The sequence below is a fragment of the Psammomys obesus genome, unplaced genomic scaffold (assembly GCF_907164565.1).
Source record: "Psammomys obesus unplaced genomic scaffold, mPsaObe1.curated_primary_1811, whole genome shotgun sequence".
Taxonomy (NCBI): Eukaryota; Metazoa; Chordata; class Mammalia; order Rodentia; family Muridae; genus Psammomys; species Psammomys obesus.
In genome coordinates, this window is record NW_026596440.1 from 6,140,389 (window position 1) to 6,157,828 (window position 17,440).

General features: G+C 43.1%; 1 protein-coding gene across 1 annotated transcript in view; it reads right to left on the reverse strand.

The window, feature by feature from the left end:
- LOC129669662 (spermatogenesis-associated protein 31-like) overlaps positions 1–15,944 on the reverse strand; it is a 20,856-nt gene extending 4,912 nt beyond the window's left edge. The window contains exons 1-3 of the mRNA XM_055597962.1: positions 15,762–15,944; positions 13,716–13,788; positions 10,502–13,203 (exon numbers count right to left, since the gene is read on the reverse strand). Coding sequence (XP_055453937.1) covers positions 10,502–13,203; positions 13,716–13,788; positions 15,762–15,944 — 2,958 coding nt within the window. The remainder of the gene's footprint in view (positions 1–10,501; positions 13,204–13,715; positions 13,789–15,761) is intronic.
- Positions 15,945–17,440: the final 1,496 nt, after the last annotated feature.

Consider the following 17,440-nt stretch of genomic DNA (forward strand, 5'->3'; position numbering starts at 1 on the left):
CTTTTAAAACGTGGTTTTGGCAGGGCGGGGGAGAGGGGCGAGAAAGGGAAGTAATAGTGGAAAAATACCAAGGCCCTTGGTGGGAAGTTCCCAAGGCTAAGAAGGTGGGTTAAAGAGTTACAAGGCCCGAAGATAACATCGGTGGTCACATCAGTGGTCACGGATGTGTCCCAAAGCAAACAGTTTTGGGAACAATGGGTTGTAAGAAGCTATGGCCTGCTGGCGCCCAGTGCTTATCTGGCAGGTCAGGCCCTTAGGAAGGGTCCCAGGGCTTTGCTCCCAACAGTACAGAAGATGCCAACCAGAAGATGTTTTGCAATACATGGCATTACCACCTGATTAGAGTTGTCAGAACAAACAGCTTTGACCTAATCAATGATAGGCATTTGAGAAGATGCTGGGGAAAGTCAGAAATGGTTCAGAATAAAGCCTCAGGAGTGTCTTTAAGAGCAGGAATTACATGTGTTAGCTGATGGTCCCGTTCCTTTGAGTAACATGTAAGGCAGAGTTCTCAATAATTGAGGGTCAAATGAGGACATGACTGAGTGAATTCCCTGGGATGGACCAATTCACTATGGCTTTCTGGGCAGTTTCTTCAGAGCCCATGTCTTTTTACAAAGCCTGAGACATCTGGTGGACTTTTGCCCTTGCAAGTTTACTTAGGTGATCTTGCAATTTACTTAGCTACGTAGTGGCATGGGGCATAGTAACAGGAGAATTTTAGCTTTACAAAGTTCAGAATCAAATCTTTTCTCCATAGTTTGCCCTAGCTGTTAATGACAGCTTGGGTGTAATTAGGTATTAGACTAAATGAAAGAAGTTTGGCACAGAGAAAGAGAGATTATGTGTGGTATGTATAAAACAGAAATAATTACCCCTGTTTGATAAAAAGAGTGATGATTACTGGGCTCTGAGAGGTGAGGAAATGGGAGTGCAGTGATTCAAAGAAAATGTCTTCTTAGTCATAAGATGAATAAATTTTGAAGATCTAATGTTCACCACAGTGAGTCAGGTAAATAATATGTAATAGAAATTCATTGTTCTGGGCCTAATCTTTAAAAAATGCTTATCCTGAGGTTAGGGAGATGGTACATGGGGTAACATGCTTGCTGCAACAATAAGCATTATCCCTGCTCTACAATCATAATCTACACATTCATGTAACCTCCATTTTTGAAGGAAAAGGGCAATTTTATAAAATGTCGCAGACATTTTACAGCTTGAAAGTCATTACAACTGATTTGCTTTCAGTATTGTCAAATATAATTTTGTTTGGAAATTAAATTTGCTATTTACCTGCATTTGTAAAATGAACAACCCTGTTCCTTTCATTTTTAAACTACAAGGCAGCAATAAGAAATATTTAAAACTTTCTAAATACACCCATTAATTATAATACAATTCAGCAAAGACAAGCTTTGCATCCATTATAACCTTTCAAATAGAGAAATACAGGCATGCCACTTAAAAATGTAACATTATATTGGAAAAGCTGGCACATCTGGACCTGCCATTACACCTACCAGGAGGAAGCCAGCCAACTAAAGAAATAAATAGTTCTGTGTGGCAACTAGAATGAAAATACCATAGATCACAGGATGTGCCTAAATTAGCCTCAATATCTAACATTTTACTCTGTTTTAAATAAATGAGTGAATGAAATAGTTAAACAGTCTTTTGAGGGAAATGTGAAGATGGATTGATGAAGAAAAGTATGGCCTTAACAGGAGAGAGGAGGACAGAAATCAGCGGTCTCAGAGAAGAAGCATCTTGGTCTGGCTGAAGAATAAAGAGCAAAATACAGGGAAGAAGGGAGCAAAGATAGTGGCTGAGTTTTGGGTTTGTGCTTTGTTACCCTGTTTGTTTGCAGTGCGGGGAACTGAACCCACAGCTTGTGCCTGCTAGGGAAGCACCCTCCACTGATCTGCACCTCCAACCCAGTACAGGATTTTGAAAGGCCTGAAATTCTCAAATTAGGGCTTTGTCTTTTTGACAATTGAGAATCATGAAAAAACTTTAAGGGGGAGAGCTATACAATCATATTAGTGTTTAGTGAAATTCATATTTTAGATAACCTAATGCAGTAACAATGCTAATGAGTGATAATTTTAATATCAGTTGTACTGCCACTGGCTACACTGAGAAGTAGGAATTGAGACTGATGAGCAAGCAATATGGAGAAAAATATTTTATTGTCACAAGATGATCAAACTTACTTTATCTGTGTTATTCTTACTATGGGAAACATAATTGTTTAAAGTATTATTATTACATTTCAACAGTTACAAACCATGAAGTAAAATTTTTTCAGTTGATGAGGTGATAAATCTTAACAAACACATACAGTAAAATAGTATTCAGGGATAAAAAAGAAATGAAACACCTTGAAACAATACAGAGAGATTTTAAGTGCATGTCGCTAAGTGAAAAAAAAAAGTATGGAAAAGTTGTTGGAATCATACACAGTAGATACACTGATGTTTTTCTGGGAAGACTATAAATTTCTCATAGGCCAGTGCATTCTCAACCCTTTGTGTAATGTCTCGTGTGTGTGTGTGTGTGTGTGTGTGTTACTGGGGAGATGGCTCAGTCAAATGTTTGCCTTGAAAACAGGAAGGCCTGAGTCTGATCCCTAGAACCTTGCAAAAAAGTACCAGGCATGGTGGTGTGTGCTTGTAACTCCAGTTCGGGTGCAGGGGGAAGAGGTCTTGGTTCTCATTGGCTATCCAGTGTGACTGACATGGTGAGTTCCAAGACAAATGACAAATCTTGTTTCAAAGGAGGCAGATGGATTGCTCAAAAATAACACTCTAGTTTGCCATTCTAACATCTAGATACACATGTACACACAAACATTCTCTCCTAGAGACATGCACAAACCAAACACATAAAACATAGTCATTATTATAAAATATTTACAAATAAATAGACATATATAAATGTTTTATAATTTACTTTGTCAGAATTATACCAACATACTAAAAGGGTTTTAATAAATACTTTTTGGTATATAATAATTTTGATATAACACAGAAAAGTAATCAAATTGAAATGATGTAAAGAAATTCAAATTATTGAATAAAATGTCTTCATTTTGTAAGTACAAATATTTTTATAGCTTCAGAAAGTCTTAAGGGCACATATGTTCTGGCTGCCACAGGAAAGAAGATGTTCATTTTAAAATTTGATAAAATGATTATATTTTAGTGTTATGAAAGAACGTAACATTGAGTTACAGTCAAGGTGATAGCATACATACTGTGAATTCATGTTTACAGTTTGAGTTTGGTTCTTACCCTCATCCAAACATCCCATGGCTGTTGGCGTTTTTGTTTAAAAATATAGCTGCTATTACTTTTCTCTTGTGATAAAACACCACAACCAAGGAAACTTCTAGAAGAGTATATTTGGGCCGGGTAATTCTTGAGGGTTAGAGTCCATGACGGAAAAGTGAAAGCACGTTGGCAGAAGCGGAAAGCTGAGGCTCACATCATCAACTGCAGTCATTAAGCAGAGTGAGAACTAAACGTGGCATATGGCTTTCCACCTCAAAGCCATTCCCAGGGACATACTCCCTCTAGGAAGGCCACACATCTGAGTCTCTGTGTGTGGGGGGTCTCATTAGAACCAGCACACACTATCAACACTGGGATTACTGCTCAAGCTGATTTTGACTGAGTATGTTTGTGAACTGAATTACTTCCTCTACTTCACGGACTCCTGCAGAGATAAGTAAGAACAAAGGCAACACAGTCACACAGACAGTACACAGCTTGGGAAATGTGGGTACCATACACAGTACTCATGAGTAATTTCAGAAGAAAGATGGTAGACAAGTTATTTGTATTTTAAGTCTTGTAGAAAATGTCTGCAATGGTAAGGGCTACAGGCTCAGTGCTGACAGGTTGGGGACAACATTCCCAGTCCTCATTCATTTAATGTTGCATCGATGAGAACAGTGCCATGAGGTAGAAAAGGTTTGCATTGCTGTGAGCAGTGTCTGTATAAGCAAGCTGAAAGGTGTATAAGCCTTCAGTGAGTCATCTATTGACATTTAGCTTAATTATGACAAATATAGTTGACTACTACAATACATGGATAACGGCATGTGCCAAAATAGTATAGCTGGGACATTAACTTACGAGGTTAATGTACACAGTACTCACTGCATCAACTTTTCTAGACCTGGTGTTGTGAGAAAAGGACTAACTTTCAAATCAAAGGTACTTTCCTGGCTAACTCTTTGCACAGCTTCCTTTGTGCCAAGCACCCATAGCTATAGATGCTGCCTTCAGTATCAAGTGTTGGTTATCAGCTAAACAGACCACATTTGGATGAGCACAAATCTTTATTGTTATTATTATTAATTCACTTTGAAGCTCAGTTGTAGCCCCTTCCCTCCCTATTTAACACCCCCATTGTAATGGGCTGGAATATAAGTCTGTCAGTTTATTGGTCTTTGCTGTAGACTGAATATTAAATGTACCCCATAGGCTCATGTGTTTGAACATTGGGTCCTTACCTGGTGGCACTATTTGGGAAGATTATATATCCTTTAGGAACTGTAGCCTGGCAGAGTAGGAATTTAGGGTATGTAGCCTGGCCCACTTCTGGTTCTCTGCTTTCAGTGTGTGAACAAATCTGATTAATTGTACACTTCTTTCAGATACTATCAGCCACAGTCATTTTATCAGAACTTACATTTATGCAAGTGATGACTTTTATCAGATTTTAAGTGTTTTAAGAATGCCTCGGGTTTTTTTTCAGCTATGTAATAACATAATAACCACATTTGGATGAGCACAAATCTTTATTGTTGTTGTTGTTATTATTATTTTTATTATTATTAATTCACTTTGTAGCCCAGTTGCAGCCCCCTCCCTCATCACCCTCTGTCGGGAGCCATGACTCCAAGCGGCTGGCTTTGATATTTAAATCTCGGTGGAGAGATGGCTTTTAGCAGGCCTTTAATAATGGCAGAGAAGAACTTGCAAGTCCATCTCCTTTTGTTTGTGACAGCAGGTGGGATAGCTTGTGAGGGTCACACCTCTTCCTCAGGCTCCTTGTGCAAATTAACCTATTGTTCTGAGATATTTTACTGGCTAAAAGTAACTCCTCACAAATAAAGAGGTCAGAAGGCTGGAGGCAGGGGAGGAGGCAGAGACTTGCTGCTGGCACTGCTTACTGCAGCAGCCTGCCTTTTGCTGTGGCTGTCGAGTCTGGACCTTTAAAAAAATTTCCTGTGTGCTGTGTGTTTATTTTATTAATATTAATCCTCACTCCCGACTCAAGAACCATTCGACTCTGCTGGCTGGCTCCGGCAACCCTCCCTCCCTCTGACCTCCCTATCCCTCTCCCTTAGTCCACTGATAGGGGAGTCCGCCTCCCCTACTGTCTGACCCTAGCTTATCAGGTCCCATCAGGGCTGTCTGAATCCTCTTCCTCTGTGGGCTGGCTAGGTCACCCTACCAGGGACATCTGTCCCAGCTTTCACTTTCAATTTGACTGGAACAGTGGTTCTCAAACTCCCTAATGCTGAGACCTGTCTCTATAGTTCCTTGTGTTGTGGCGATCCTCACTATAAATTTTTGTTGCTATTTTATAACGGTAACTTTGCTACTGTAATAAGTCATAATGTAAATGCCTGTTTTCCTATGGTCTTAGGCGACCCCTGTAAAAGGGGTCATGTCCCACAGGTTGAAAACCTCTGGCCTCGAGTCACCTGATTAGAGCTGATTTAAGGATTACCCATATCAGATGGGCCTGTTGTATATGGGGGAGGGGCACAATCCTTATTATTAAATGATGTAGAAGAGCCCGGCCCACTGTGAGGGGCACCGTCCTTAACCAAGAAGGTCAAGGAATGTATAAGAAAGTCGGAGCCAGCCAGCAGAGTCAAACGGTTCTTGAGCCGGGAGTGAGGATTAATATTATAAAATAAACACACAGCACACAGGAAACTTTTTAAAGGTCCAGACTCAACAGCCACAGCAAAAGGCAGGCTGCAGCACAAGCTGCAAGTCTCAAGCCTCCGCCTCCTCTGCTTTCAGCCCTCTGACCTCTTTTATTGTCAGGAGTTACTTTTAGCCAGTAAAATATCTCAGAACAATAGGTTAATTTGCACAAGGAGCCTGAGGAAGAGGTGTGACCATCACAAGCTATCCCACCTGCTGTCACAAACAAAAGGAGATGGACTTGCAAGTTCTTCTCTGCCATTATTAAAGGCCTGCTAAAAGCCATCTCTCCACTGAGATTTAAATATCAAACAGGCCGCTGGAGTCACGGCTCCCGACAAGCTAAGCAGGAAACAGAGTTAGCAAGAAGCATTCTTCCATAGTTTCTGCTTCAAATTTAAGTTTGGGTTTTTACCTCAGCTTCCCTCAATGATATTCCCTCAATATCATTCCCTCAATGACACAACCTGAAAGTGTAAGTCAAATGAACCCTTTCTTCTCCTAAGATGCCTTTGGTTCATTTGCTTCAGATCTTTGGAAAGAAGAAAACCATCGAACTTCAAAACTTGTCCCCAATGTGATTTTTTTAAAAATATGGAATTGATACACTTTGTCTAGAAGGTGACAAACAAGATACTTTCTGTCATTGGAAGTTGACAATATTTACTCATGTTTAAAACTGAGATTCTCTGTGTTGTGAATCAGAGTTCTGTAAGGTGTGGAAAAAGCCCTGAGTGAGTTAAGCCCTGAGAGAAAGCATGTTGTTGACACACGCACAGCCATATTGAGGACTCAGAGACCCTAGGACCCATAAGAAATTGCCAGGCAATATTAGCTATGCTCTAGAAGAATGGCAACATTTTCCTCAGGAGTTAAGCATGAGCATTTATGAACAATTGGTCAGTGTATACAAAAACTAGCAACCACAGCTTGCTCTAGAGTTTTTACATCCAGAGACTGCTCACCCACAGAGACCCCTCCTCCTGAGACTGGTTTACCCCCCTCACTGTTCTGCTCACAGTGAACACACTGAGGTTCCTAGTTGGGACGGTAGCAGAGCATAATCCCATAATCCCAGCTTTACTGATTTGTGTCAGTCTTTTCTTCATTTCTTCAGCATCCCCCCTGGTTGAGAAAGAGTTAAAACTAATAAAATCTTGTAATAAAAATATTTTTGTAGATCTCTCATGTATATTTTCTTCAGAGATAAAAGAAATGCTACTAAAATAAAAATAACCAAAAAAAAATGTGTTTCTTAAGCAGAGAATCCTATTTGCTGATAATGTGAGGGTGTTTGTGAGTGACTCACAGTACAGTTCTATAGTACCATTTTGCTCTAAGCAGTTTCATCTTCATTGGCTTCTCAGACCCCAGAAGAATGTGTGTGAACTTTCTGTGTGTGTGACCCTTGGCCAGTGTTCTGCTGACAGCTCCGGATGAGGTTTCCTTTAAGTCTCCATAGGAGGTTTTGTGTGAACTGTGAGGAGTAAACCTCTAGGAAAAGTTGCTAGGGGGGTTATTTGAAGGCAGGGGGAGGTCTGTGCTACCTGGGAGGTCTATGTGGTGATTTCTATGGGGTATCTGTAAAAGGTCCTTGTGTGCGGCTCCGTGGAGATCTCATAGCGGGGTCTCATGAGCTCTCTGTGTTGGACCTGTGGGAAGTAGCAAACATGTCTGGTTATTTTCAGGGCAGTCACTGGATCAACCTAAGGAATCTTTGGAAGGTTCTGTGGTATATGTGGGAGATTTCTGAGACTTGGGGTCTGTTTTCTGACCGTGTCTGTGAGAGGATCTCTCTGTACTAACTGGGAGTTTCTGAGGGTAATCTGGATTGCTGTATGTTGACCAGGGGTGTTTGGGGGAGAACTTGAGTTTGGAGGTTCTTTGTATTGCCTTGGGTGTTTCTGTGACAGGGCTCTGTAGCCCCTATTTGTTGATTGGGACCTATATTGATTGATCTCTATAGAAGGTATCTGTGGAGGTTTAAGTGTGGGGTCTGAAAATGTGTCAATGTGAGAAGGGGTACAGCTATGGAATTGAGCCTCTGTGTGAGAGACAGGTCTCTGTGTGGTCTCTGTGGGGCTTAACACCAGATTGACACCAGGGCTAAGAGCTGTGTGAGGTTCCAGTGGAAAGTCCCTATGAGAAGCTTCAGATTGTAAAACAATGTAAGGCAATGTGCGGTATCAATGCTGTCTGAAGTCTCTCTGGGAGGCTTCAGTAGATCTCTCTTTGATGACCTTCCTGAATCTTATGATGTGAGAGCATCCATTTCTCTTGTCTGGTCCATCAGTGCAGTCACTTTATTGCCCTTTCCCTGGTAGGAACCGTGGGGTCTCAGTCCAGCTTTTATGTAATTTAGAGAACTCACCTCTTAGTGTTTCAAGAGAAGACAGAAACAGCCAGACATGACCTCTTCCAAGGTCAGGATCCAGCTCTCTTACCATCTTTTTAGCTTCTGTAGGCCAGGAAACCACCCTGCTTCAAGTCCCAGACCCTTCCTGCCAGCCCTTGCTCTGTTCTCACCGCTGGTCCCACTTTGGAGGCTAACTTGTCCATCGTATGGCACCAGCATCCAGACCCCAGGGGCCTGTGGTCACTATCCTTACATGCAGGTAGGTGCCAGCCTAGTCCCATATGTGGAGGAACCATATGTGTTAGAGCCCATTTCTATTGTCATCAGGCTCAGTCTGATGCAAGGCCCTCCACCGTGTATGAGGCTCCTATGCTTTGCCTAGTCTGTATCCTGTGTGTAGCACAGCTTGTCTGTGTAAATGGTTCTTCCTCATTTACTTTATGGGCAAGGTCTAATAGAAAGGAATGCTAGAAGCAGAGAGTGGAGCATAGACCTCTCCTGTACCCTCCTACACAGGGGAGGGGATGGACTTTGCAAAGCTATTGGCAGTGCACAGCCTTTCTGATTCTTTTCTATTGGCTTCTGAACTAAAGTGCTGAGCAAAATATGCCATGTGAACCCAGGCCATCTCCTCCACCCTTGTACATTTTCACCTCTCTACTGATAATAGTCCTGGTATGGTATATGTATACAACAGAGTTAAAGATCTTAAAGATCTCAAGATCCCCGGTCCTGAAGTATATTGTAAAATCATCCTTTCTAGGATTAGACATGTGATTATATGCAAGGTTAAGAAATTTATCTTTCCTAATTTGTTTTGATTCCAATCAGTCTGTTTTTGTTGTTGATTATGTGGTTTCTCTATGCCTGAGACCAAGGATCACAGATGGGAACAAGTGTGACCAGGATAAACCACTTGGCCCCTAAAAAAACAAAAACCACCTTCCTCCTCATAGATTCCAGGTGACAGGGGAACAGCTTGTGTCACATTTATAGCACTTCCATGATTCTGTCTTTGGCTCCGAGGTTTTCAGTCCTTCGCACCCCGCCCTCAGTCTATCCTGCCCTCAGTCTGCATCTGAACCGTGACACTTTTCTTCTGGAGTAGACACAACCTTCAGTGGCCTCTCTGAATGTTCTCAGCCTGACCTGGAAAGTGCTTTCTCTGCTCTTCTACCACATGGGGAATTAAGGGAGACAGATTATGACTGATTTTTTTCCTTAAGGCTGAATTATAAGGGCTCATCAGTATCCCTCCCCTCCCTCAGGAGAAGAGGCTTCCCAGAAGCATGAAAGCTCTGGGCAAGCTTTCTTCTGCTTCTGAGCTCAGAGTGCAACCGAATGCCTCACTCCCAGCAAGTACAGCTGCTTGGTTCTGACACTGCCGGGAGACCCTGGGGAGATTGGAGGCTTAAGATGCCTTTGTCAGCCTAGTCTTTGCAGCTGCCTGAAGTTTAGGGTTAAGCTAAAGCAGTGGGAAGGAGAATTGAAGCAGAGTGTGGGATGGACCGCTCTCCGTTTTACTTCTGTGAACTTTGTGCGAACACACGTATGCAAGTGTGCATGTGTGCGCGCATGTGTGTAAAGGCTAGAGGTCAGTGCTGGGGATTTTCTCAGGAGCTCTTTTGGGACAGGGTCACTTAGTGAACATATAGCTCACTCAAATGGACTAGCCAGGTAGCCAGCAAGCTTCAAGAATCCTTTTCTTCTTCCCAGCATTGGTATTGAAAATGTTCATCACCATACTTGACTTTGTTCATATATGTTGGAAACCTGAACTCAGATCCTTACGCTTTTGCAGCAATCATTTCACCACCAGAACTTCTCCCAGACACTGGCAAGACTGTTTTGATGTTGGACATGGGCTTGCACCATCCCTGTCAATCACCTATCCTACTCTACCCCTGCTAGAATCCAAGGCCTATGTAAAACACAGAACAGACAGAAGCCAGTACCCTTTTATGAGGGGAAAAACATGTATTTTGGACTACATTAAATATCTTGAATGTACTAACATGAGAAAAATAATTTTTACATGCACTAATATTTTTTTGATTATGTTTTCCTGCTAGAAAAAACTAGAATTTTCTAGTTGGCTACAGATATTTCTCTGAAGAGCACAGTGCCTAGGACAGTGGAGATGGTGACCCGAGAAGGCTGGCACAATTATTCTATTCGGGGGGAAATTCACTAGGTTCAAAGTTGCGTTGTGGGGAGAGGACCCAAGGTTCTGTGGGCTCTGTGGTTCATTGCTAAACCGTACATTTTTCTGAGACAGCTGCTCTCTGATGTGCCTGTCCTGTATACAGTAATTCTGCTGTGACAAATTGGCTGGGTCTCTCATTTGCTCTGTGTAGGAGCCTGGCTTTTGGCCTTGGGAAAACTGGTAGAGATGGGCAGGAGGAAATTGCTTGTGCTGGTTGAACTTTGAAGCACAGAGTTTACGTTGCAGCATCATTTTCTTTTCTAACATCTGTCCAACAGCTGTCATAAGTTCCTGGGCCTCAGCAGCATTGCTGTCCACATGTGCTCTCTTTCTCACTTGCTTTCGTTGGCTCTGGGCAGTGGTTGCTGTAGGTTTAAATTTTGGGGGAGGAGTTTCCTGCACTTTGATTGTTTTCTTGGGCTGAAGCCACTGTAGAAATCGGCTCACCAGTCTTTGGAAGGCGCTCTGTGGTAGAACCTGTGTGGTGTTTGGAACAGGCTGATGGTATTTACTTCGAAAGTTGTCTTTCTCTTTCACTCTGGTGAACTTGGACTTTTCTTCATGATTTCCTTCACTCTGTCTCTTAGTGTCCTCATCTTGACAAGTAGAGGCCAACAGCTTGATTAGGTCCTTCTCTGAGACTTGATGCTTTGGAGTACTGGTTTTCTGCTGCACAAAGCTCTTTCTCCCTTCTACTCCCACAATGTCACCTAATGCACACGGAGCCGAAGTGTCTGCAGGAACCCTGCTCCTAGAACATTCTGGAAGGAGCGCAGCAGTGGTGCAGGTTTGTGGCTGGGCTGCTGGTTCTATCTTCACATTACACGGAAGCTCACTCACAACTTGTGCTTGAAGGCTGTGCGGCCCTGGACTTTGGACACTAGTCCTTCTAGGCAGTAAAAAGACTTCTTGGGTCTCTCTCTCTTTCTCTAAGACAATCTCACTCTGAGAGGTTGTGGCCGTGAAGTTGTGTGTGAGAGTTTTAGAAAGATGCCTGCTCTCTGGTTTAGTTGGCAGGACTTTCAAAGGCTTATGGTCAACCCCAGAGGGAAGCCTTCTCAGAGCCCTATCGATATTCTTACAGGAAGGAGGGGAGACAAGGAGACAACTCCCCACTGATGAGGAAGAATCTTTAAGCATCTCTCGCAAGCATCTCTGAGATGGTTTTCCTAGAAACCTGACTACCTCAGCTACTGAACTGGTGGTTGAAAAGGGCTGGGAACGAGATGCAACAGGCAGAGACTCAACACTTTTCAACTTAAAAAGGTTTATGGGCTTGAGCATCTTAAGGGGTAGGCCCCACTTGTGCCTCACCCAAAACCTTACAATATGTGCCTCCAGGGTCTGTCGAGTTCCTGGATCGAGAAAGAGAAGCTTCCGTAGAGAGCTCGTGGACCTTTCTAAACAATTTGGGGATGTTACATTTCTAGTTTCTGCACTGACGGGGGATCTGGCAAAACCATCGTTTATGACAAGCCAGGATCGCCGCACATTCAGAGGGATCAGGCCTTGATGGATCTGCCCTGACTTTAGGCTCAAATTAGTTTTCAGGGAGTTTTCTGGATTGTTGGCTATGTATTTTATTGTGTCATTTCTGGAGTTGCTCTCCAAGCACTTCACTGGATTTCTTTCTGACGGCGAAATGTTTGCCCATTGAACCTTTCTCGGAGGCTTGTAAAAGCCCCTGACTGGATCCTTCGAGATCTTTCCTAGAATAGGTCCCAGATTCTTGCCAGTTTCCTTTTCTGGCTGGACTCTCACCTTCTGGCCATCCTTGCTGTGTTCGCCAGAGGACACAGAGGATTGTGAGGGGCTGGGCTGGAATGACGCTTGACAAGTATTTGTGGCTGTGTTCTGACGCTGCATCACTTCCAGAGACTCCTGGGATCTTCCCTGGGTCTTACAGGGAAGATTCCAGCGGTGTTGGAGGAGCCACTTCTGAATGTGCTGCTCCAGTTTCTCCCGGAGCTCACAGCTGATTGGGACACTGTCAGGAAACATAGGAACTGCCCAGTCTTGGGGAAGGCTGGGGGTCGAGACATCACAGACTTGTGGCAAAGACAATCTACTTTCTTGTTGTCTTGTCAGCAAGGGCCTTTCTCTGTATTGTAATTCAGTAGGGAGGTATGGTGGCTTACACTGTGACTGAGAGCAAGATGTTCCATAATCCCTAGTGTAGGGTAGAGAAGAGGGTAGTAGGCTTGGGAGAGGGGATTGAAGATGGACTTGAGTCAGAGTTTGGGGCTGGAATTGAGATGAAGATAAAATGAATGGTGGAGATCGAAGGTCCAAGTAGGACAGAGGGAATGTGTGGGAAAGCGTCAGAGACAGTTTATCCTGAAATTGTACTGGATAAACACCTGAGATGACATTGAATAAGAAAAAGGGAGAAGGGAGAGCAGAAGCTGTCTGAGGGATCCAGGCAGTAGCCACTAAAGATTCACTGTGGAGAGAAGGGAGACCCCAGAAGAGCTGGTTGTATTTCTGTTGGAAATGGTCCCCCCAAATCTTGGGATTTGATTTTCCTCTCAGCTTCCAGAAGGGTAGCAAGGCAGTGCTGTCCTGTCTAGCACTTGACGAGTTAAGCATATTCCCTAAAGAATTCAAATGGTGTCCTGAGCCCATTTCTTCTAGAAATAATCCATCCTTTTCTTTTCCTTGGAGTTTTTTCAGGCATTCTCCCCAAGCTGGAAATTAGGAGACAGGGTTATGATGGTGGAAGGTGGGGCATAGGGTTACTGTAGTAAGCTAAATTTCTGGGTGTCCCATTAGAAAAGATTATGAGATTAGATTCTAGAGTCTGCTCATTAGCATTCAAAGTCCTGTCATCCATGATCGATAGTGTTTTCAAGGTACATGAATGGATAGCACTTAATCATTTATAAGTAGCTCTTATAGCTGTCGCCATCCATGATCCTTTCAGCTGATCTATGGGAGAAAGGATGGGAGTCACCTCAAAAAAAATCAGCTTTACTCAAGGTCCGACCCCCAAATCCCGGGAACATTGCTCCCAAGAGCCAGAGATGTCTCTGTTGGGAACACTTGTTAGCTGGCTTGTCATAGCTTTCTTCTAAGCCAGAAACCTGAGTATGGGATTCTGATTTCTTTCCCATGAACCTCCCCCTTAGGCTACTGCAACTTACCTGGGAAATATGGTGTTAGCTTTGCACAGACAGGTGAATGGCAGAGACTGACTTACCTTTGGCATGGCTCCTACAATGATTCCTAAACTTCTTCCTGTGCTGGCTCTGCCAGGTCATCTTCATCTGAGGCTGAGAAATGAGAGCAGGAGAGAGAGAGAGAGATGGGAGGAAGAGATTCTCATTCTCCTCTACAGAAGCTGCAGATAGTCAATATTCATGAATTTTTAAATTTAATATAGTGTGTGTATGTGTGTGTGTGTTCATTTGATATGTATCTGTCCACCAGCAGACACCAGCAGAGTGTGTTGGATCTCCTGGAGCCAGAGTATAGGTAGTTGTGAGCTATGCATTCTGGGAAATAAACTTGGATTCCCTGGAAGAACAGCAAGTGTTCTTCACTGTTAAGACATCTCTTCTCTTCATCAAGGTTAGCCTTGAACTCACATATCTACTTAACTCTGCCTTCCAAGTACTGGGTTTAAAGAAGTGTGCCACCAAACTTGGTGCTAGTGGTTCTGTTTTTGTTTTAACTTCACATTTTTAAGTGAGTGCAAATTCTCTCTCTCTTTCTTCTTTCTTTCTTTCCCTTTCTTTCTTTCTTTCTTTCTTTCTTTCTTTCTTTCTTTCTTTCTTTCTTTCTTTCTTTCTTTCTTTCTTTCTTTCTTAGTGTATGTGAATATGAGAGACCAGAGATCTATGCCAGTGTTCTCCTGACACTCTGTCTAAATACAGAGGCTCTAACCCTGGAACTTACTGAGCCGGTTAGACTGGTTGTCCAGGAAGCTTCAGGGATCCTTTTATATTTGTTTCCCCAGCATGAGACTGTGGGCACACCTCACTATGCCCAGCTCTCTAACTGGATGCTGAGTATCTGAACCTTTTTCATGCTCACAAGGCAAGCACTTTCCTGAGCACTTTCCCTGTGGAGATGGACTGGCAGGTCAGAACACTTGCTGCTTGAGGACCTAAATTCATGGCCGAGCACTGACGTAAAAAGCAGGCATAAGTGCACGTGTGCCAGTAACCCCAGTGCTACGGAGGCAAAGACAGAGACCTGAACTTGGGTGAAGGCTGGGAGACATGTTCCTGCCTTCTACAGCACTCTGCCTCCCATGGCCCTGGGGCTACAAGGGCTCTTTCTACAGAAAAGGAGTAAAGGTTGTGGAGCAGACCACCTGGACTTCTCCTTGGCCCTCCTCACGCATGCACAGTATATGCACCCCTCACCTGTGCTTAAGACCATACACATCACACACTTACACACATACACACACATATTACACACTTGTACACAACACACACGCGCGCACGCACACATCACATACATGTATATAACACACACAAAACAGAAGGAGGATTTTCTCTGTGAGGCCAGCCATAGCTGTCTGCAGTTGCTGTTCTTCTGCTCAAGACTCAAATCTCTTCAGCTGCTTCATCGCTGCTGGATGTCACCCTTGCCTCTGGTCTAATGCCCTGTGAGGCCCAGCACAACCCTCAGACAAACCATCACAGAGGAAAGGCTAACACAGGAGAAAAGGACATATGAGCCAGCACTCAATGCTTCTTCAATATCAGAGGTCCCCCACATATATGGAGAACGTAGGTCCTGTCCATGAAACCATGGCATTCAAGTTTACCCTGGCACACTAGCACACCTCACAGGCATACTGCAATTTCTAGACAGAGGCTGTGGTGATGCTTTCAACCCTGCCCCACCGGCTCCAAGGGGAACAGATTTCTGTTCTTTCTGGAGATTGTTCCCCAAACATCTCTCTACTTGATTTGGGGAGTGGAACAGTACAAGATGGGGAGGGAGATAAAAGAGGAGAGGGTGTGAAAGACAGCAGACAATCAAGATAAACATTTTGTTTAAAGATCCCATTATTAAGCCCAATGCTTTGTATGCTAATTTAAAAATTAAGAAAGAGACACAGTAGGAGAGATGGAGGGAGGGAGAGAAGAAGGAAGGAAAGGAGGAAAGAAAGGAAAGAGGGAGGAAGAGAGGGAGGGAGGGAGGGAGGGAAGGAGGGAGGAGAGAACCAAGAGAGGGGAGGAGGGGAGGAGAAAGCATTCTCTGTTAGATTAGGTTTAGAGTGTCTAACCTTTCTGGTGAACTTAATATTTGGTGGTGATGCTGACAGATGACTCTCAAGGAAAGGGAGTAACAGGAGGTAGAGGCCCAGTCCACCCACAAAGGCAAGGATCATGTCCATTGCCCACAGAGTGGAGCTGAGGCTGAGCCATGTGCTGTATACGCTTTCCAGAAGAGAGGGAAGATTCTTCATCTGAACCTCACTAACAGGAGTTCTTTCTGAGAGCTGAAGGATAACCCGCAGCCAAGTCACAGAGCTGGAGACTCCCCATCACAAAGCCAGGCCTCCACATCACAAAAGGCTTCTGAGAGTGGGGGAGGGGCGACAGACAGACATTCTCCCTTTCCAGCCTTCTGGGTGCTCCCTTTCAACTCTACCTAGTCCAATTTTTTTTTTTTTATGTTCTATTAACCACACCCCCACCCTAGCCCTAGAAACTCATATATTACCTGGTTCCTTTTCTCACTTGTAGATCTTCGCTTGAGGTCTTTTAAGGTCAGTTTTATGCTCCTTAAAAAAAAAAAAATAATAATAATCTTAGATTGAAGGATGGCGAGATAGCTTAAGTGCACTTGCTGTCCAACCTTGAAGATTTGAGATCAGATGACAGTAGTCACACAGCAAGCTGGACATCTTTCTGAAAGTGTTAGAGGGCACCCCGTGCCCTCTCCTGACATCCTCACACGCCACTTGCACATACAATCACACACACACTTTCCTTTAATAGATAGCATAGTGCTTCAGAGCACCTGATGCTCTTGCATAGGACCAAGGTTGGTTCCGGTACCCACGTTGCTGTTCACAGTTGTGTGTTCCTCCAGGCCATGAAATGTGACAGTCTCTTCTGGGCACCGCACATGTATGTGGCGCTCACGTGCACATGCAGGCCCCCTTGCGGACACATGAAAACAAGTACATATTTGCTTTTTAAAGCTGAGGCTGGCCCCATAAGTTGGAATGTTTCAGGGAGTTTTCCCTCTTGGTATCTCTTTTGTTCTAAAGTCTTCCATCAGTTCAAGGGAGGAACTCAAACCCTTCATATTCATTTAGTTTTATGAATTTTAAATATTTTTATATTTTGCCTCATTTTCAAATAGAAATTGCATAAAAATAAGTAAAAGTAGCTAAAATTTTGCACGATATTCATAAATATATAACATTTACATAGAGTTGGTTAAGTTTAACTTCACAAAGATTTTGGGCATTGCTTCATGCATTCACCCATGAATATCCAGCCACATGCACAGATACTTATAGTACAAATGCACATGCCATATTATTTCACAAAACAATCTAGGATTTTTTAATCCAAGAATATATCACTTGCTCCACAGCCATCAGAGAAATGCCTAACAAAACTGCAATGAAATGTCCAAATGACTATATTAAGAATAAAAACAAATTCTGGGGAGGATATAGAGAAAGAAAAATTTTCTTATGCTGTTGGTAGAGATGTGAACTAATGCAGCCATTTTGAAGAGCAGGATAGATGGTCCTCAAAAAAATTAAAAGTAGATCTACTGTACAGTTACCCCATGCCTCAGTGTATATTCAAAGATATATTGAAAAGACACTTGAATGCTCATGTTAATGTTAATGTAATAGTTATTAAGCTGAGATAGTGAGGCAGTCATCTCTCTCTCATACACACACACCTCATAGTGGGAGTCCTACTCATTCATAAAGAA